The sequence below is a fragment of the Cyanistes caeruleus genome, chromosome 3 (assembly GCF_971803275.1).
Source record: "Cyanistes caeruleus chromosome 3, bCyaCae1.hap1.1, whole genome shotgun sequence".
NCBI lineage: Eukaryota > Metazoa > Chordata > Aves > Passeriformes > Paridae > Cyanistes > Cyanistes caeruleus.
This window is the reverse complement of record NC_141703.1, coordinates 42,668,702-42,690,770: the sequence shown is the minus strand read 5'-3', so window position 1 is coordinate 42,690,770 and position 22,069 is coordinate 42,668,702. Positions and strand designations below refer to the sequence as shown.

The 22,069-nt window shown below is 42.3% G+C and overlaps 1 protein-coding gene and 1 long non-coding RNA gene across 2 annotated transcripts; one reads left to right on the top strand and one right to left on the bottom strand.

The window, feature by feature from the left end:
* Positions 1-322: 322 nt before the first annotated feature.
* LOC147654114 (uncharacterized) lies at positions 323-3,333 on the bottom strand. Its single transcript, XM_086880908.1, has 2 exons — positions 2,849-3,333; positions 323-1,556 (listed from the first exon to the last, which is right to left on the bottom strand). The coding sequence occupies exons 1-2, from the start codon at positions 3,242-3,244 to the stop codon at positions 1,554-1,556; spliced, it is 399 nt and encodes a 132-aa protein (XP_086737034.1). The 5' UTR covers positions 3,245-3,333; the 3' UTR covers positions 323-1,553.
* Positions 3,334-3,648: 315 nt separating this feature from the next.
* Positions 3,649-20,607, top strand: LOC147654113 (uncharacterized). The gene is made up of 4 exons (XR_015284484.1): positions 3,649-4,044; positions 5,726-5,813; positions 6,891-7,068; positions 18,950-20,607. It is a non-coding gene; the product is annotated as an uncharacterized LOC147654113 (long non-coding RNA).
* The last annotated feature ends 1,462 nt before the right edge of the window (positions 20,608-22,069 follow it).

Below are 22,069 nucleotides of genomic sequence, written 5' to 3'. Positions count from 1 at the left end.
TCCTAAGAATAATAATCAGATATAGATGTTTAACTGCCTGTGACTGAGGACTCCTGTATCTTGTTATAACTCACCTCCCTACAGAGTATATGCCTCCTTCTAAATATAAATATTTGAAATTATGATTCATGTGTATTTGAGTATGATAAAATGAGAAGGAATTTTAAAGGCTTGATTTAAAAAAATGGTATGACTGAAAAGGATAAGCAAATCCTAAAAACAAAGACACCTCTTTGCACCATTATGTTTGCTGTTTGGACAATTTTATGTAGTGGTTTTGAAACTGTATGTGGAATAGCAAAAACTATCTCTGAAAAAATCAGTAATTCCAATATGTTTTACTTTAGACGAGTTTTTTTAATTAGTTCATGCATTAGCAGTGATAAGTAAATATAAAAACGTATTGGAGAGTTGTTAATCCTGTTTTCTCCTTTCTGACTGAAATCAACTAAGTCTGTCATCTCTGTTACAGATAAACAATTGTAACACTTTGAAATAATTACTTTTTTTTTTTTTAAAGGGAAATTTTTAAAGTTGGGAGTAAAATACCAAACTGTAGCACCTTCTGTTGGTCTGTCACTACTCGTTTATTTTCTTTATAAATAAAAGACCCTAAAAGCACCAAAAATGTTACAAATACTTTTTTATAAATCTCATTCTAATAAAGAGCATGAGGACAAGGAGCTGACATCACTAGTGTACATCTCACTAGAAAATGCTGTTTGTTTAACAGACTTATAAAAGTTTTATTTTTCCTTCAGGTAATTTTTCTTTTCTTTTTAGAAATAGCTTGATAAAGTACCTAATTCATAAGATTTCTCAGCAGTGTGTACTGCATAACATACACATTAACTGTGATCTTGAGTGATGTATAAAGTAAACTTATTCCATATTCTTTTTTAAACAGAACTGACTGGCCTTTTTAAAGTGCCAGTCTTGGCTTTGAACATATTTTCTGTACCTTATTACATCAGATTCCTAATCAGCTACACAGGAATAGTAATTGCCATGTCACACTATTGTGAAGGTAAGTATTATGATGTGATGTTCTCACCTAGTGTAGCGAAGAAAAGTAAGATGGGCAGTGCTTTATAAAGGATAAGTGGATAAGTTTATACATGTTAAAGGGCAGTGGCCTTAGGGCCTTAATTTCTGAGTGTTTTTTTCAAGATACAGAACAGTATTTACTGTTTTAAAAATTTTCCATTAAAGGGAATTTAGAGTTGTGTCACTTTTTCCTCTTTAGGAAAGCAGTTCTCAATTCAGTGGATTCTACTCCAGTTACATTTAAATGAAGTTATCTGTAGGAGAAACCACTAGAGCTATGAAACATAAAACATGAAACAGTGACACACTTGCTCATGGATGACCTGTGCACACAATGGCTTTATGAAGACCATTCCACTGGTTTCAGTAGGAGACAGATTAGGTCCTATGAGCACAACCATTTGAGTCAGTGAAATACTACATTTCTCTTCATCAATAGTCTGTTTCTTCTAGGTGTGGGGAGAATACAAGACATGTCCTGAATGCACTATCCTCTCTCAATAAAGTCACTGAAAAAAATGAAAATGAATAAAGTTACTGGGGAAAAAAAAAAAAAAAGGTCTAGTCTTCTTCCTCATTTATGCTTTTGTTGGCTCTTTTCAGCCAGTGGAAAGTTTGGTGTGCTGTGATGTTACATTCCCTATCACTTCATTTACTCTAGGTTCTGAGGAGAATACCTGCCTAGCTTTGCAAAAGCCATTTGGAATCTTTGGCTATAAGACAAGGGTTGAAACTTTACCTGTTCAGTCAGTGGGACTATTGCCACTAACTTTGGCAAGGCATGGAGTTCATCCAAAGCAGCAAGAACAAAAATATCCTTCTATTTGCATCTTACTATATTTTGTTGGCCTTTTTGCCGAAGGTTAGAGGATTACAGAGAAAAAAAAAATAATTAATATTACAGAAATGGTTTTGGGGGTGTGGAGAGGTAAACAGGGCTAAAGGAGCTTTGGCTGCAAGGAAAAACAACTTCAGTATTACTAAAATAAAATGTAAAAACCAATTGCACTTTCCCTTACTGTGGTTTTAAAAAGCAGCTGTGGTTCTGAAAAGGTCATTTATCAACATAGAATTGTAAAATATTTTTTGTGAACATCAGTAAATACATATTTAAGAGAAAAAAATGAAACTCAAACTACAAGGTGTGGATAAGAAAAAACTTACAATCTACTTGTATGACATTTGACATCCCATTATATATGAATAGTAAAAGAAACCCCAAACACAACTCTTGTTTTTTTACATTCCAAAGATTCGTAAAAAAAGTAAAAGATACTGCTGTAGGTTTATTGAAATGTATTTACAAGCACAGAACTACTGGTGTCCTATTCTGAAAAGTTACAAAACAAGACAAACTGAGGTAAACTTTTTCTGCTATGTGCTGAATGTTACTAAAATAATTTATAAAAACAAATATGCTAGTTTGCAGAAATCACTGGACAACAACGTAATACAAATACTGGACAATAACGTAAATAAACCGTCCAAGTGCTTTAGAAATTGCAAATTCAGGCTACAGGTTTTCTGGTGTTTTATTCAGAAACAAAGCGATTTTTCTGTTTCTAATGACGTAAAAAACGTCATCTGTAAATGCTGATCTATCAAATATCACTATTGTGCAAAACAATGTAATATGTAGTATCAATAACTAAAGGCACTTTCGCCTTCTAAAATACAGGATTTATCTAGTCCGTAAAATAAGCATCTATGTAACAGAAACGTATGTTCATTTCCAACTATCATTTTCTACCAGAGTCCAGAAAACTGAGGTGAAGACAAACAGGAAAACCTAGTCACACACCTCACTTACGCACTTTGCCCCCTCATCTACGCAGCTTTGTGGCAATGAAGGTCCCGGCGCTTTCTGCCGGCCCCGGCCGCGGGTCCCCGAGGGCCCTCGGGGCAGCCGCAGCCGATGGTGGCTCCGAGCGGAACTCAGCTCCCGGGGCTCGCCAGCAGAGAACCTGCCCAAGACGGCGGGTGACACCGGCGAGAGCCCAGCGCAGCCTCCGGAATTCGCACCTGGGCTCCGTCTGTCGCGGGTGGGACCTCCATCCGAGACCGCCGGACCGGGATGCTGCTGATGCTGCTCGCCTCCCCACACCTCTCCCACTCGCACCCTCCGAATCGGGTTTCCTATCCTGCCATTCCGCCACATCCAAGCGCAGGAGTTTCCTCCGGACAAGTGCAGCCACATGCGGCACCACCCCCTCCATCCCAGAGCTCCGCGTGGGGCCGGGGACGCGGCTGGGGCGGGACGGGCGCGCCGCTCCCGCTTTCCCAACCGCGCTCAACTTCGCGGGGCGGGCCCAGCCCTGCCCGCTCCCCACGGCCGGGCCTCCCCCGGCCCTCCCGTGACCGCGGGGCCACCATGTGCATCTCCCACCCCGTGCCTTCCTCCCTCCCTCCTTCCCTCCCCTTCCCCACCGCCTGCGCAGGCAGGATGCGCGCGGCACCGCCATCCCCCTGCGGGAGCCCTGCGCGGTGCGGTGCGGTGGGCACCCCGCTCCCCCGCCGCGGCCCGGCCCCAGCGGAACCGCGGAGACAAAGTTTGCGGCGGCGGCGGCGGTGCTCGTGCAGCGCGGGGCAGGCCGGGCGGGCGGCGAGCTCGGTGCATGCCTGGTGCGTGGATGAATCGCAGCAGGCGGCGGCGGGCGGGGGCGGGGGCCGCGGCCGGCGATTGGGCGGCGCGGCGCTCGGAAGCACTTTGTTTTCTATTCTAATGAGGGCGGAGCGGGGCTTGTGGATATTTACGTTGAGGCGGGAGCCGCCGCCCTTCATTCACCCACATGGTCCCCGAGCCCGGCCGCTGCTGCCGCCGGGACCTGCCTTCGCGCCACTTCCCTCCCCCACCCCCCCCCCCCGCCCGCCTCTACCCCCTTATCCGCCCCGCCGGGGAGCGGCGCGGAGTGGCTCCCCTCGAACGGGCCGGCCACGCCGCGCCGGGGCCGCAAGAGAAGGAGGAGGAGGGAAGATGGTGGCGGCGGCCGCTGGCTGGTGAGTGTCGCTGCCGCGCGCGTGTCGCTGACAGGAAACCTGTTGTGAGGCGGCGGCGGCCGCCCGGCTCGGGGGGCGAGCCCGGGGAGGCAGCGCGGCGGCGGCGGGGGGCGGGCGGGTGACTCGGAGGCGGCGGCGACGGTAGCTGGTGGGGCCGCTGCGAGTGGCCGGGGCGGTAGGAGGGGGTGTGGGTGGGCGGCGGGGGGAGCCAGGAGAAGGGCGCATGGCGCGGCGCCTCCCGAGCTCGCACACGGGGCGGGAGGGGCTGGAATGAGGGAGATTTGAAAAAGCGTGCGCGCCGCTCGCCGCTGCAGTGAGTCCCGCCGCCCCCTTCCCGCCCCCCCCCCCCCCCTCCTCCCGCTGCGCTCCGGGCCCGGGGCGCCTCGCCGGGCCAGGGTGGCGCGGGGAGCGGCCGAGCCCCCGGGACGGGCAGGGCAGGGCGGCGTGCGCGGCACAATGGCAGCGGCGGACGGGGGTGGGCGCGGGCGGGGATTCTGCCCCCGCGGCCCGCGGGGGGAAGGCCCGTCCGGGAAAGTTTGCGCCGTGCCCGGCGCGGCTGCGGGGGGGAGCTGGCGGCGCCAGAACAAAGCCGCACGTGGGGCAGAGGCCGCGGCGGCGGCGCGGGGGCTCCGCTCGCCGCCCACGCCCAGCTCGGGAACGGCAGCGGCGGTAAAAGAGGCGGCGGGTGGGGAGGGACGGGGGGCAGGGCGCGGGTCGGGGGGGGGCTCTCGGGGAGTTCCCGGCGGAGGCGCTTTGTGCTCCGTCGCCCCCCGGGGGAGGGGGCGCGGGGCCCCGGGGAGGGGGCAGCGCCGCGGGCTCCGAGCGCGTCCCGGGCCCCTCCGCATGGGCTTTTGTTCGCAGGAGGGGCGGGGGCGGCGGACCCGTCTCTTCCCCCTCCCCCCCCACCACAGTTCTCCGCCGCGGTGCGGGACCTCCCGCTTCTCCGGGGCAGGCGGACGGGGGATAGCGGGCGCGCCCCGCGTCGCCGCTCGGGAGCCGCGAGCTTCATTACGAAATCGGCGCGGCGGCGGCAGCTGCGGGCCCTCGGCGGCGCCATGTTGCTGGGAAGGGGGAGGAGGCGGGGGACATGGCGGCGGCTGCGTGCTGAGGCCGATTGTTCCCTGTTAGGCCCGGAGCCGCGTGTGGGCAGCAGCGGCCCGGGGAGCCGCTTCCCCTCCCCACGCCGCAGCCCTTTCCCGGCCCGGGTGGCCCTCGGGCGCGGGCGGGCACGACCCTTTCGCGTCCGCCCGGGCTGCGGGGCTCGGCGGGGCCCGGGCGGGCGCGCGGGGGGGGCGTCACGCCGTAGCCGGGCTGTGACCTCCGCGCTGCCGGCGGCGGCGCCCCCTGGCGGCCGGCTCTGTGTTCTCGGCGAGCACGTGCTGCGGGGAGCGGGCCCGGCCCCGCAGCCGCCCCGGCCCGGCCCGGGCCCACGGCTCGCAGCCGGCAGCGTGGGAGGGGTCCCGCCTAGGCGCACAAGGGATCCGCTTACCGGGAAATAAGCGTGAGCGGTGTGGTGTGTCGCACGGGGCGGTTCATGGCCGCCCGAGGGGGTACGGAGCGTTTCGCGCCCTCCCCGGAGGGGTGGAGTGGGGATGGGGAGCGCTGGGTTTGGGAAGTTACTCGGTGACTTTGTTCACTCCTCAGCAACAAAAAGCAAGTAACTCGGTGGTTTTTTTCGCAGTATCCACACGTGCAGCTGGATGTAATGAAGCTTTCTGTGGATGTTGCAGCAGTGTGTTTGCAGTGGAAGTTCATTTCAATGGATGATGGTAAGTTTTTATTTATTTTCTAAGTATAAAGGCAGAAGCAGTTCTTCTGAGGCTCAGGCTCTGACTTCAGTTAGGGCCACTAAATTCCAAACAGTTCCTTGAGATTGGATGCATGTGTTGCAGTTCACAATTTGACTCATTTAAAGTAGAATAATGCAAGTTTCCAAAGCAATCATTTGGTTGACTAAAGCAGTTGGATAGTGAGGAAGTTTTAAAAAACTTTAGATTTGATACCTTGGATTTTCCTTTTTTTCTTTTAACAAAGCTCCTTTCTTTTAGTCAGTCCAACAGAAGCTAGTTTTATTGTAGTTTTAAAACACTATGCTAAATTGGCTGTAAGTATCAGGTAAGATACATTATATTTACATGTTCCTTCAAGTTTATATGCCTATTTCAGAAGGACTAACATAAGTTTTAAAATTTTGATTATAGTACTGTCCTACATTAGTGAATCTCAGGTCTGTAATAAGGTGTAATTTGATTGTGGGTAGTATATTTTACAGCCATCATTAGAACCTGCATTTTGTTGCTAGATAGACCAATCTAAATGCCATGGTAGGAACTGTAATTTGAGACAGGATATCTGTGGCAGTAGCAGCAAGTATTCTAACTGGACAGCAAAGTGAGTAATTGGAAAACTTAGAAAGGTACCTGCCACGTCATAAGGTGGTTTCTGGACTTCAGAAAGCTGATGGTAGGATGTATTAAATCTAATTTTAAAATCTCTGATTTTCTGGAATTGGATGTAAACTTTATAATTGAAGAGAGTTGGTGGGAGCTCTTAAACAGATTCAGGTTTGTCTTGGAGGAGTTGGTTATTTTTAACTCTTCAAGTTGTTGTGGCATTCTGAAAATAGTGTGGGAGAAGCATTTGTTTAATTTTCACATTTGGGTCTTCTACTGTGAATCAGCATTGATTTTGATACTCTTTAGTATTGCATATGAGTGTCCTGGACTGGGCTGATGGGCTGCTTCAGTTTATTCTGAAGGAGGTCTTTAGCTCAGAAACATGAATATTTGTTCCAAAGCTTGTAATTCGAAACCTGATCAAATACTCACTTTGTTCTTTTCTTTCAGCAGGTACAAGGTAGACAACATATCTTGAATTTCTAAAAAAACGCTGTTTGCGTCAGAGTAATGTCAAAGTGCTTACAGTGCAGGTAGTGATATATAGAACCTACTGCAGTGAAGGCACTTGTAGCATTATGTTGACAACTGCCTCAGGAGATCTTGCAGGACTTCAGAGAATGGAAAGGTACAGTGTGGTGGTGTCGAGTGCTTTTTGTACTAAGGTGCATCTAGTGCAGATAGTGAAGTAGATTAGCATCTACTGCCCTAAGTGCTCCTTCTGGCATAAGAAGTTATGTCTTCATCCAGTCACTCAGGTTAAGACTGTAGATGTTCCAGTAGTTTTCTGCTTTGCAGACTTCTGTTAGTTTTGCATAGTTGCACTACAAGAAGAGAGTGGTTGTGCAAATCTATGCAAAGCTGATGGTGGCCTGTTACAATCTACATCGTGGACTTTGAATGCTTTCTGCTGGTTATGGGATATTTTGTGGCCTTCCTTATTTTAACAGCAGTCTAGTGAATGACAGCTCTTGTAGCACTAAAGTGCTTATAGTGCAGGTAGTGTTCACTAATCTACTGCATTATAAGCACTTAAAGTACTGCTAGCTGTAGAACTACATAATAAGTATGTCTTAGAATTTATTTGTTGTTTATTGAACACTGTTCTCTGGTTAGTTTTGCAGGTTTGCATCCAGCTGTATGATACTCTGCTGTGCAAATCCATGCAAAACTGACTGTGGCAGTGACAAGTCAGTCAGTGAGTGTGGAAAAATTATAATACCCCTTTCTACACAGGTTGGGATCAGTTGCAATGCTGTGTGTGTCTGTGGTATTGCACTTGTCCCGGCCTGTTGAGGTTGGTGGGGATAGAGGCTGAAACACCCTTGTAGCTTTAAGGCATTACTCCTTCACTGATCCATGAAACTTTAAATTTCTTAGTTTTGTTTTGTTTTTTTAAATGTCATGTAATTCTTTGTGTAACCAGACTTTGATTTATTTGTATTTGGCTTCTTGTTTGTATGTATTGGATTCGTTGCTGACAGTATGTATTCACTGAAATTCTTTAATGTGTTTGTTTTTTCCTTAAAGCTTATATCATTACTTTTCTATTAAACTAAGGTGGATGCTTGTTTACAGTTTCTTTATGAATTTGTTGGGAAGAAATGGGTCTTGAGTACCAAAAATCTGGATGAAAGTTCAAACTTGTTCCATATAAGCTTGCTTTGCAAATTCAAATTATATTAAGGATTCAGCAGCTTCCTTTTTTAATGCTTCTTACAATATTGAAACACTACATTTTCTAAATGGTAATGGGGGTGCGTTTTTAGCCTTTAGTTCTCTATCTAGAATTTGTCAAATTAAAGAGTAACAAATGAGGTTACAGGCAGAGCCTTAATCATTCATCACCTATGGAATCTTTAATACGTGTCCACTTACTGTGGAGTTTCTGAATTGATGAGTGTAACAGTGGTCAGCTTGTAACCTTTTTAGTGAAATCACTTAGCATGTGACACAGAGCAAAGAAATAAAACATCTCTTGAGCTTCCTGAAGAACTTAATCTGAAGGAAAAGTCAACCGAATAACTGCTTCAAAGAGGCTGAGATCGGTTGTTTGGGAAAGGTGTGGTAACCGGCTCTATAAGGAGGAATTGCTAAAATCTGGAAGTGGATCATTCAACACATCTTGCATTGTTGGATGAGCTGCACAGTAGTAAACTATACTTAATAGCTTAAGTGGTGATGGTTTTAGTTCTAAAACAGGCTTCTGGAGGACTAAATAAATTCAATTACTCACTTAGCTGCTTTAAGCCACCAGACCCTATATAGTAGTTTAAAGTAGAATAGAGTTCCTTTGTGATGAGAAAATATGGGTCAATGCTGCCCTTGCTTTTCTTACTTCAAATTCAAATGGAATATGAAGCTAAATGGGTCGTTCCTAAAGTGTGTTGAACACAGTATTGCAATGCTATCTTGCCATATTACTCTGTCCTCTGGCAGGAAGTTGAAAATACATAGATTGCTTTGGCATCCTTAATTCTTTCTGAAGTAATCAAGCCATGTTTGGCTTGTGCATGCTGCTCAGTTACTACTGCTTTTGCTGTCTCTATTCAGGAAGTATTGCTTAGATAAGTTTCTTGCCCCAAATACTCTTTTCCAAGCTTAGAATTTTTTTCTTAGTCTTGCTGATTAGAGGAAGCTTGCATCTATGGAGTCAGCAGATGAGGTGTGTGTCTTGTCCCGATTTCTGGATGCTCAGTTTCTGCAGTAATCTGCTGGTGCTGGCAGGTTTAACTCTTTAAAGTATAAAAGCAGTATTCTGAAAAGTTAAAATGCAGAAAATGTTTTAATATGTGATCATGTTTATACTGATCATGTTTATACCATGTAAGTATGAAGTTTTGAAATGCCTGAAGATGTGTATTAGTTGGACAATGAAGCCTTGCAAAATCAAGTGCTTGCCACAAGCAGGTTTTATGTCCGTGGAGTTTTGTTTATTGAGTGTGTTGCAGTGTACCTGCTTTTAATACTTTCATGTGAAAATTGAAAACTCTGTGGCGTATTTTGTGTTGGCATCATAAATTCTTTTAATGCCTGGACTCCAAAAAAAATTTTTATGTGATGCAGGTATGAGAAACGATTTTGTAGCTTATGCAGCATCTTCAAGATGCAGTAAGCTCTTCTTTAGTCAAAAAGCAGTTGTAGCATGGCCTTTCTAATGCTAGGCTTATTTTCATGCTCTCAATACAGCATTGGCTTATTGGTTGTAGAACTTGTTTCAAGTTAGTCATACGCTCTTTTTGGAAAACACCTAATACTTAAATACTCAGATTATACTTTCGCACTTCAACTTTGTATTCTCATATGTCATAAGTAAATCCAGTCCTGTCTTGCATTAAGTTCTGTGTAAACTGGGCTTTTTCAGTCTCCTGAATGTTTCTTAAATAATCACCAGCTCTATACATTGGTTTCAGTGTAGCTGAGACTGCAGTAGTTGACAGGAGACTGTAGGGAGAGAAGTGATGCTGCTAAGTTCAGCTGGTTTTACTGAATTAAGTTGATCCTTGTCTCTGATCTTCACGTAGATGTGACTAGAGAGTAGTGGTTATATGGCTGAGGAAGTGCCAGTTGAAAAATCCTGCAGAAATCCCAAGAGGCATTTTCGTGTAGGTGTATTCCACCTTTCTGTTAAAAATATCACATGTACATGGGGTGTGTATTTCTACTTGCTTTGACACAAGTACTTGTTTTTACAGTGAACTGCTGTGAATTAGTCTGAGGCATACAAACTGCCAGGAGATTGGTTTAATGAAGATAAACCTGCATCGATTTTTAGGAATTGTCTAAAGTGAAGTTACTTTTTTAAAGTGTATTATGCAGGAAGAGCATAGATTGCACTGTCTTTCTGAACAAAAAGTAAAACAATTCCAAGCAGTAGTAACACTTCCTGTAGTCCTAGTGTAGCACAATTACCCTTAAAAGAAAAACCTTAGCCATAGAAAATTCTGCGTACTTGGTATTTGAAAGCATACTGGGAAATGAAACATTTTTTCACTAATTTGTCACTGGGTGATACGGAAAATCAGGTCAGTTCTTTAGAATTGACTTGTGCTGACATTTGAATATCAAAATTGACTAGTGAGATGACTGTCAGGCACAGGCATTTTGAGCTTTTTCATAGGCATTAAATGAACAGGACAAGAAAGGAGGTGGTGGCACAGAGTTGGAGTTCTCTGACATAGATAACTTTCTACCATAGAAAATGTAATGCAGTGCGCTATGTTTTGCAGTGCATCACTCGTATTTGTGTAGTTCATAAGTGGTGTTGTGTACAAAATCTTGCTAAAGACTCAGCTTTCTTTAAATCTGTGATCATTGGAATTCATTTCCATACCGCTTTTCCTTATCGTCCCCCAATCATATAATTGGTTCCCTGAAGCCTTTTCTCTGTCTGGTTCTGATAGCTTTATATGAATAGGTTAATGGCATTCAGTTTATGAAACACAGAAGCGTCATGGATCCAGAACAGAAAGGAGTGGACTGCATCATGTTGTGACTCTTCATAGAAGCCTTGCTATGAAATCTACAGTTCTCTGAAGAGCCAGTTTCTGGTAAATTTCTTCCCTGCTCCCATTTTTGGGTGATGTCTAAAGGAAAAGATGCTGGAGGAAAATACAAATGTGCTGTTAGAATTCTCTATTTACTACATATATTCTAATGGGTATCTGCTGTGCTTGTATTTCTTGTATCTGTGTAGCATCTATCTTTAATGATATAGCAAGAGAAGTGTCAAAGCAGGTACCTGTCAGTGTGATGCATTGGAATTGTCTGGAATCTGAGGTTACGCATGCGTTCCCACCCTGCCACTGTTGAATGCTACAGGTTCTGAAACTCGTAAGGCAGTCTGGAACAGGACAAACAAAAATTTTTGCATACATTCATTCCAATAGAGTTAATACAAGGCTGTTTAATACAGCCAGTTGGGTTCTTGGTGGGAGGAGAACTGACTAATAGGTGGAGACTGAATTACAAAATGAAACTTGCTCTGGATTTTTCACTGCTGTAAGGAAGACAAAACTACAAAAGCCATTGTAGCGTTTCATTCTTGCTGTTAAACAAAACTTAATTTTGCCTAGTTCCTCTTTTAAATGGGTGAGCAATTTTGTGAATTTTGGGCTCAGGTGTTCAAAAATTTTTGGTGTCATTGGGGTGTTTTTCTCATTACATTTAACTTGCTGAGATGACAACATGTAATTCTGGTCTTAAATGCCCAAACACAGAATGCTTGAATAAAAAAACTAATACTAAAAATTATTTCAGACTCACAGAGAGTGAGTCAGGTTCTTCGCATTGGTAACAAACTACAGGTAAAGCTGTAAATGCAAATAGTTGTGACTTAGGTAGCCTTCTGTGGCATTCTATGACTCTGGGAGATTAGCACTTGAATGACTGATTCCTCCGAGCATTATGAATTTGTACCAGGTTCAGACATCCACTATAGCTGAGGGAGGCAATCTCCCTAGTTAATTAAAGGAAAAAAATGGATTTTACATGTTCCATGCTTTGCCTGGAACAATTTTTGCACAAGTTTTGTAAACAGGAAGCTGAGACTTTGAACTGAAGAAATGCTCACTTGGGATGATTGGTGTTTTGGTAGTATCTGCAATTCAGACAAGTTTTGGTTACTGTTGGCTTACCCAGCCAATTAATGCTAATTATCAATGTATAGCTTAAATTAATGGGACAAAGTTTGGAAAGGAAAAAAAGCAGTCTGTGATGAATGCTTAAGTGCTATACAAATAATAAATATTGTAGTTAGTGCAAAATACATCTGGTGATTTTGGTTGGTTTAAAAGTGTGTTTGGAGGAATCTGACTGACAGGTGTGTGTTAGTTTACCTGAGTGGTCATGTCCCACTCTTAGTGGAAAAATGTAGGCCTATTTCCTCTTAGAAATAGTGTGATGCTCCCTGGGATGTGGAAGGTAATCAAGGATGCACGTAAAGATGGGGAAGATGAAAAAACAGAATGGATGGTAAAAGAGTAAAAGGTTCAGTTGAGGCACAAGATTAGCATAATTTAGATTATTTAATCTCTGTTTTGTATACTTTATATGGTGCTGTGACTGACAAGAATGTTAGAGCAACTGTCCTGCTGTGGGGCATGTCAGCAGTTGGGACAAATGATCGAGAATTGAACAATTGATAAGATGCACAACAATAAGAAATCCCTTGGGTGACATATTATGGAATCTTGAAAAGATTCCAGATGCGCACATCTTTTAAGTGCATTTATGGCAGTCCTTTTTTCCTGCTGCGGAACAAATTAACTAGCTCCTGTTTATTGTACACAATGCAGAGATAAAGCTGAGTCTACTGTTCAAGAGGACTGGCATTTCTTTAGTTACTTCTGTAATTCTCTATCTGTCCTCTCTGCAGAGATGTAAAACACAAGCACTTAGGAAGTACTAAGTCAATAGTTAGTTGTTTTGATATATGTGTATCATTTTATTTTCTCACTCCACACTACTCTGGCAAAGTACCATGTTTTATGTGGGAAATAACACTGTACTTCCTTAATATTACTGTAATAGTTTAAAATAAAAGATACTTGTGTTAAAACCCTGTAAAACTGAGTTCAAGTTGGTTTTACTTTTTTTAACTTTCCTAGTAGTTTTCCAAAGACCAGAAAATCTGTCTTGAAAAACTTTGATGTATGTCATTTTCCACAGACAAACTTGAGAACTTAGTACTAATAATTTTTCTAATTTGATAAAACATTGACATAAAAGGTTTCATAATGAAACAAGGATGTCTTAGCAACAACTTTCTTAACTGCAGATAACAGTATTGGTGTGTGTGATAAGCTCTCCTAATAGGGTTTTAATTTAGGTAAAATCTCCTTCATTACCTAGCAAAATGTTTTGAAAAATAGGTTGGTTGAACAGTAACTGATACCTAGATTTTGTGATTGGAATTACTCTATATGGGGTGAAGGTGTTTGGTTATGCTATAGTAAATCATTTTTGATAGAATGTGATTCAGTGAGTGAGATACTACAGTTTTGGAATGCAGTTTCATGCATCAGTGTTATCACATGAAGCATAAAAGCAAATCATTACTATATATCTGTGTGTTTATCAAGATAACTGCTGCACTGCAAGTCACGAATCTCTTTGAAATTATATTATGGTTATGTTCTTAAGGCTTGTGGAGGATTTTGTGTTAAGAAGTGATCTCTTTCAGGCATCACAGGGAAACGTTGCAATATGACACTGCACGGGGTGGATAACTTCCATGAGCAAGTTGTGCCCTCTGAACTACTCTGTTCATAATTCAGTTCTAGTCTGAAGGTCCTAAGCTGTTTTTAATTGTTCTGTATGTCACCAAATTGTGCTCTTTGTCTCACTTTCTGGAACAGCTTTAGCTCTGATCTTGCATTAACTGATGCTTCTAAAAGTATTGGAGTGGATTTGTGTGCAGGTGAGTATGCTGTAAGAACTGATTAGGTGCTGGAAAGCCCAAATATGCTTACTTACATGATTTATGAGAATAAATGTAGAGTATTTTGTGGTTGCTTGATTAACAATCCTACCAGAATTTTTTTGAGTATTTTTCAATGGTCAGACAAGAAGCTTGGAATACCTCAGACTTTGGGGGAAAATGGAATTAGAGATGCTAAAAAAAAAATTGGGCTCAGTCTCCTTCTCACCTCTGGGTGGCTGGGGGAAGTATTTGGGGAAGTAGTTCTTTACAGTTTTTCCCATTCATGTTTCTTGATTAGTAGAAACTCACTGATCTGATCCCATGTTAAATCCAAATGCTTGAGTTAAGAGTAGAGCCTGGCAGGCAGCATTTAAGAGGCTGCTCTAGCAGTAAAGTGAAAGGAGGTTTTGCTCAGGGAGATGGCATGAGCAGTCTGTAATATGGGTTATCCACGGAGATCAGTGCAAACAAAAGTGAGCATGTTCTTTGTCTGGCCAGGTCTGAGTCAGCTCCTGTTTGAAGCTGTATTCTGAATGAGGATGATTCTTTTTACCTTTATTTCCTAGCAACTCACATCCAAGGATTGTATGGATCACTTTGACAACAGATGTTCAGTTGTTGGTATCTACTATTCAAAGTTATTTTTTGTCCCTTTTGAAGGTTTGTTTATTAAATTCAGCCAGTAATTAAACAGTCAGTAAAAAGATGCAGTTACACATGAATTCAAATATGTACTGCACTTGAAATTTGGAAAGAAAACCAGCATATTTTCATGTGACTAACGTGTTTCTAAATGGGAAGTTGAGGTGGATAGAGATGGATAAAAACACAGGGGTAGGATGGGCAAGGGAGAAAAATAATTCCTGGAAAGGAAACTTAATCTGCTGGGGAGACTAGAAGTGTGATCTCTCCAAGAAAGCCTAGAAAGTCTAAGGTAAAGTGCTTGGAGTGACAAATAGTGTTTTGCCATTTTTGGATTCATAACTCTGCCATTGTTGTATTTATTGCAGACTTAAGCTTCATTCTGAGAGTGAAATACATTTTCCTGCTTTTTGTTTGGTGGGTTTGGTTTGAGGTTTTGGGTCTTTATTTCAGAGGGGTGGAAAGGGGTTTGTTTTCCAGAGAAGAGGTAAAAAAAAGCCTGCGGAACTTTGCTGACTGGTAGACTAGTCTCAAATTGTCTCAATTCTAACACAGATCTTGGGTGTCAAAGAGTATTTTGACTTTCCTGAGGTAGTCCATTCTGCTTTGGTGTTGTGTTTTACATAGAGAGGCTTAGTTTTGAGGGGGTTTTTTGGGCATAATAAGAGAAAATTTGGGAGTGTTAGTTTTGAACTATTCCATTAATAGGGTAAGTGAATTGTTCCTCTTCATTTTAACATGAGTTTCGTGATTACAGAGAATAGAATCTTTACAGGTCACTACTTCAAACTGGTGGTTTTAAATTAATTTTTTCTTTTTTTGTAAAAATAAAAAACTTTTATATTAATTTTCACTGTGAGAATGAAGAGTGGTTAAAAAAGGAGAGCTTTGGAGAATCCCTTTTGCAGTATTTTGTAATGAAGTATTGAAAGACTGTCCTGGATTCCATCTGAAGATGATGGTACTCTTGTATTAACACTACTTTCTCTTCCTCCCCAAATCATCAAGTTGTGTTCTGGCAACATACTCCAGTATATCAAAAAGCGTAAGCCTTTTTGCGCTGGTTGGATGTTTCTCTGGGTTACTTTGATGTAGTAGTTGTCAAAATAGCATGTCTGGACTCAGCCTGGAATTTGAGCTCTATCCTTTATCTACTGAGAAAATTCCCATCCAAACTTAAGCAGCGTCATTTGCCTTGGCAGACATACTTCATGCTCTGACATATGAGTAGTTACTTGGGGAAAAAGTTTGTGGGAGCTGCTAACAGCATTGTACATACCATGATATCCAGTATTTACAGCTGGGAGCCACATTTTGGGTATCTGGAACCACGTGGAGTAAAGCTTCAAAATGATTTGCTCCATCTGTAGATGTGTAGTTCTACTTGCAAAGTGCCTCTCTAGTACTAAATTAAGAGCTCCGTCTAAAATGTATAGATTTGTAGGCCTGTTCCCCTTTGGGGATAGAAAAGCTATAGGATGTTAGGGATCATCTACTTCTAGAAATCTGCTGATTTCTAGGACATTGAAATCAGGTTACATTCTACCTTACATTCTTTTATAAGAAGTGTGGGGAGCCAACAAGAATGTGTGTTTTTACAGACATAGCAGAAACAAAGTAACTGTTAAAAATCCAAGGAAAATTTAAGGGATATGGTATATTTATAAAACATGAACTATGTATTTCAAAGTTCTGCTAGCAATGAACTGAGCTTCTCTAGCCTGAAGGGAACCTTGGCCAAAGAATCTAAAGAACAAATAGGTAAAATTAGTTTACTAATCATCTTCTAGGGAATTCTAATAAAGCACAGTGGAACAAAACCTAGATCACGATTTTATAAAAATATGCAGGTGTATGTCTTGCTTGTCTGTGTGGCTGCTCAGAAGCATTCCTTGGGATTAAGTGGTCCTTGGTGGTGTGGTAAAATCGTCTCCTTGCTTGAGCGTAAGGTCTTTTAAATTGTCCCGCACTCTCAAGTTGCTTTGAGCACCTTGTTTATGGGTGTCTGGTTTTGGTGTGACAGTGGCGCTGCTGAGGGATACCTCTGGTGCAGGTAGCTGGGCTTGAAAGCTGCACCTTGAGATGTGAGTTGAACTCAAGTGAGAGCCCAAGACAAGAGGGTGGGAGCTACCAACCTTTGGGATAACAGAAGGGGCATGGAGATGAGTGGTGCCAGCGAGGTGAATGGACACTGAGAGACGCAACAGGAGCTGGGAATTGCTGGCTGTTTGGATAATGAAGAAAATGAAGATGGGCATCCCAGCAAGGTGGATGGACACAGAGGGGGCAGGAGCTTGGGGAAGCTGAGGGGATAAAAGCCGTGGGGTTCTTTAGGAAGGGGTTCCTTCTCAGAGGCACCAGCTTTTGGACTGTGTGGTACTGCTCCAGGAATAAATAAATAAATTTCTGGAATGAGGCATCTGAGACTCTGCTGTGGGAAACTCGGTCTGACTGTGAGTGGGTGAGCGGGGAGCCATGCAGGGCTCCCATCAAGTCACTGGAGCTGCATGCTTGGGAAGGGGCTGTGGTCCCAGCAGTGGAAGTCTGGCCTTGGGGAGTGTGACTGGGAGGGAGCCCATGAATGGTCAGTGTGGGAAATTTTACCAGCACTTGATGCCACAACTTGAGCTGGTGTGCAGTGTGCTCAAGAGACCACTGCTGCTTCCATAGGGCAGCAACACCACCATGTGTTTGACTGGCAAGGCAAGTGGTCTTTCATGTGGTAGCTGTAACTTGTAGAAATGGTGCATTAATCAGTAATTGAATCTCCCGTATCATTTGTACACCCTGTCAGAGCTGCAGCTCTCTGCTTCACTAATCTTTTCACTAACTAGAGATTTATCTCTATTTTACTCACTGGGAACATCCTCATCTATTGGCTTTTTATGGTCCCAACAAAATCGAATTCCCTGGCCCCAAATTCCCTGGTGTCTGTGGTGTGCTGCTGGTTGGTAGGTGGGAATTTGCACATACATGGTAAGGATATAGACATGTATAATTGTGATTCATCTGATTGGTCTGTTCTAGTATCAGGGTTATGTTTGTCTTTTGCTAAGAGTTCTCAGGCTCCTTTTTTAAGATCTGCCAGCAAGTCTGAAATGCAGCATTTTTATCAGTCTTCCTAAACTTTGTTTAAAAGTTTTCTAGTCCACTCTATGTATATGGATTTGTAGTTTCTCTGATTTCCTCTGACTTGCTTTAAGAGCTAACCCTTCCCTAAGTGTAAATGTCAAAAAAAGTAACTGTGCTCCCAAATGATGTTTCCTCTTTGTTCTTGAGGGGCCTTAGAAATAGGTTATAGACAAACTAGATGCTTTTTTTTTTTTACTTCAAACTTCAGGAATTGTTCTTTCTTCACAGCTGCTTCTTGTTTCCCTATTCTATAGTTCTCTTTTGCCATATATATCTGTGTTTCTGTATAGGTACATATATTTATTGTCTATATAAACATATGTGTGTGGGAATGCTACTAATAAATGAAAGCTGGTAAACATTTACATCCACAAAATGTAAGGCAAACAAGTAAAATTACTTGCTGCTTAATATCTACTAAAAATGATCAGGAAATGGAGAAGGAACCATTAGTTTGACACATCATCAGCTTGCATGTGTATTTCTCTGTTCTCACTGGTGGTGTCTGTGAAACTAAGTTCTTCCAGGAAAACTTGTTTGGAAGAGAAAGAAAGTTTGGTGTGGGTTGGTTGGTTTGGTTTTCCTGCTCTTTTTGAAATCCTGAAATATTGGCAGGGTGAGCTTTTCTGCCTTAGCTAGACTGCAAACATGGGAGGATGCCAAAATACTTTAGGAATCGTGAGGGGTGCCATTGGACAAAGTGGGGGAAGGATGTGGATGGAATCCCTTAATGGATGATGAAAGAAAGTGTGAGCAGTTCTTCAAGCAGTTCTGAAGTCACAGATGGTTGGAAGCACATGAAGGGAAAGCATTGTATTTTTTCCTAGGGATCTGCTGTTACAGTTGGGTTACTGAGTGAACAATTATACTTTGCCACAGCCCTTTCTACATGCTCATGCAGTAGTCTCCACCAAGGAATTGGGTGGTTATGCAATATTAACAGATCTTGGATGTCTTAAATATATGAAGTTTTGTCTCATGAAACTTCTTGTAGTTGATTTAGTAAGACAGTTCTTGCTGTGGAGTCTGCCTCAGTATATATATTTTCTTATGTGCTTGAGCTATTATTTTATAGTAATGAGTGCAACATTGTGTTAAGATAAAGTAAAACTGATCTAAATTCTGGGTTTCTCATAGTTGAACTGTGCAGTTGACTTAACCTTGAAGCTTTCTTGTTCTGTCTTCTACCTGGAGACTGCAGTGCTGTAATGCAAATTCATCTTGTTCCAAGATGCCTTGTGAACTGAAATTAGCACTGTATACTGTTGCCTACTGGTTAAAATTCTCTAACTTTGTTGTGCTCATTTTTCAGGTGTCCCTTCTCTTCTGCTGATTGAATTGAAGTAAAAATAGAATAGTTCTGTTGGAAGGGACCTACAACAATCATCTAATCTAACTGCCTCGATCACTTTAAAGAAATAAAGTATGTTCCTCAGGACGTTGTCCCAGTGCCTCTTAAACATTGTCAGGCTCAAAGGATTGACCATCTCTTTAGGAAGCCTGTTTCAAGGTTTGACCACATTCTCAGTAAACAAATGCTTCCTGATGTCCAGTCTGAACCTTCCCTGGTGCAGCTCTGAACTGTTCCCACATGTACTATGACTGATCTTGGAAGAGATCAGCATCACTCTCTTCACTTCTCCTCAGGAAGCCGTAGAGAACAATGTGGTTGTTCCTCAGTCTCCTTTCCAAACTAGTTAACATCAAAATCCTCAGTCACTCCTCATTAGGACATCCATTCCAGCCTTTCCACCATCCTGGTTGCTCTCCTCTGGACATATACAAGGACCTCAATATCCTTCTTAAATTATGGACCAGTACTGCATACAGCAGTCAAGGTGAGGTCACACTTACGCTGAATACAGAGGCATAATCCCCTCTCTTGACAGGCTGGTGATGCTGCGTTTGATGCACCCCAGGATGTGTTTTGATGCTGGGACACTCTTGGATGACTTGCACTGATCCTGCTGCCAACCAGCAACACCAGACACCTTTCTGCAGGGCTGCTCTCAGCCACTCCTCTCCCAGTTTGTCCTGGATGCAGAATTTAGTATTTGGACTTGTTAAATTTCACCTCATTGATGATTATCTAATGCTCCCATCTATCTAGATTCTTCTGCAAGGACTCTTGCTTCTCTGTGGAGTCAAATAGCACCTTCCCGTTTGGTGTTATCAGCAAACTTGCAAATAGTGTTTTCAACTCCACAGAATGTCAGAGCTTGGGACAGCTGAGACATTTGGCTGCCTCTACTACTGAGTAGTAGTAGAGCTCCATGACAGAAATTTATTTATAAATAAAGTAGGTACTGTAAGGAAATGAAATAGGGGGAATTAAAACATGAATTTGAAGTGAAAAGTTCAAGATAAAAACATTAAGGTTTAAAACCACAAGTTCAAGGTAAAAAACATCAAGGTTTAGCAGAAACATAGGTGTTCTTTTAAGAGTGCTCTGAGGTAACTTTATTTTGCACATAATAATTACCTTTAACTATTTTAAAATTTTGGATATAATTGTTTGCAGTAACAAATGTATAAAACCCATTAGGAAAGGCTTGTATGAACTTAGGACCTAATCTGCAAGGAAATGAATCTGCTGCATAGTTTTATGTAACTGTCTTATTTGAGTGTCTAAATGAAAGGAGAACTTGGAAGAGCTTCTATGGTATTAGATAAATGTCATATCTTTAGAGATGGCAACATAATAATTTGAGATAGGTATCCTTTTTATGAAATACAATGTTTTCATCATTCTAATGGGATGAATATAATTTTGTCTTAAGTAATGAAGGAAACTCAGTAGTCCCAAAATTTAACATGATGTGCTATATTTACTATTCTGGAATAGAAGTTAGGTAGCTGTTGCCATGTTTGAACAGTTGGTGGCTCCAATGCTTTGCAGCTACCACAATACATACTGCTGGAACAAGTTAGTTCGAGTCTAGCTGTACTGAACTAGTTAGAAGTGTAAAAGGAAAATTGGAATCAGGAACTTAGTAAATAGCCAAGCACTTGCATTTTAAGCCACTATGTAAATACCTCCTTTTTACTTCTTAGATAAGCATAAACTCCACTAATGCTGTCTAGCTTAAGATAAAGTATAAAGGGGCTCCTTTACAAAGTGCCAGTTCATAATCAGTAGCAATATTATTAAAAACAGCATAGCTGGCAGCATCCCTGCTCTATATTGCAGGATCATACAGGTAGACAGATGATGGCTACTCTGACCAAGAAAAAGAAGGGAGAGAATAATCAATCAATTTCTGGAAAAGCGGCAGAGATGACCACATAGACAGTCTTTAAACTGAGACTTGCTCAGGTGCTTATGTACCTAAAAGGGAGAAGTACTTTTGTTTGGGTGTGGAAATAAAGGATTTAGTGGGCACTAGTGCTTGATAAAGCAAGATGGCAACTTATAAACAGAAGAGCAGGTGTTACTTTTAGCTGTCTTTTTAGTCATTGCAGGAGCATTTAATAAACAAAGAACTCAAAGGGGATGAAAAAGGTGAAAAATGTTAGTCCTGGAAGTGTGGGGGAAGTCTTAAATAAATGTGTAGACATGAGACTAGAAACTTCTAGCGATTACTTTTTCCAGCTTTTTGACCCCCAAAAATACGACTGGAGAGATGGAACAGTACTTCACAGGTTTTCCATGTTCTGGAGAAAAGGAAAATGTAGGATTTATTTTTGTTCACCAGTGCTGGAAAACTACAGTTGGTCTACTTTTTATGAAATATTTGTATTATGCCATCCTGAATTACTATAGGTAGTCTGTTACTGTTTTCCTTTCTGCCTTCTTTTTCATCTGGATTGTTATTAACATGCTTTGTTCTTGAAACTTCTGTAGTTCATGGTAGAAACAGCACTGCAGGAGAATCACAGGAATGCAGACTTGCAGGTACAGTATGGCACTCCAAATCAGAGTGATGTAAAGAGTAGTTTGAGAAGACACAGTGAATGAAATCACATAGTGACCCAAAGTTACATGCAAGTGCAGTCTAGGTGTAGCATTTTTTTTCTGTATGGTTGGATATTATGTGCTATTTGAGGCTGAAAAAGAAGAGGGTACAGGATTTGAGGAGTCTTTTTAATGTGCAAACTTACTAAGATGTCATTTTTATTTCCTTCTGTTTCTGGAAGAGATGAACAAAAATAGCCCTCCTGATCAGAATTTGTATGCCCATTTGGATTGCTGTATAGCATTATACTATCTTAGCAATATTTCATCAAACAATGTATACTAGCAAGGTGAAGAAAAAAAAAAAAAAAGTATCAATTCAATACCTAGCCTCACTTTTATTTTCTTCTTGAATTAACATCTTTGAACTAATTTCTTTATATTATAGTCATCTAAGAGCTGTACTTGAAGACAAGACTGGAATATAGAGATACAATATTTACTGGAGAACTCCCTTAGCATTTCTTCGAAGCCTAT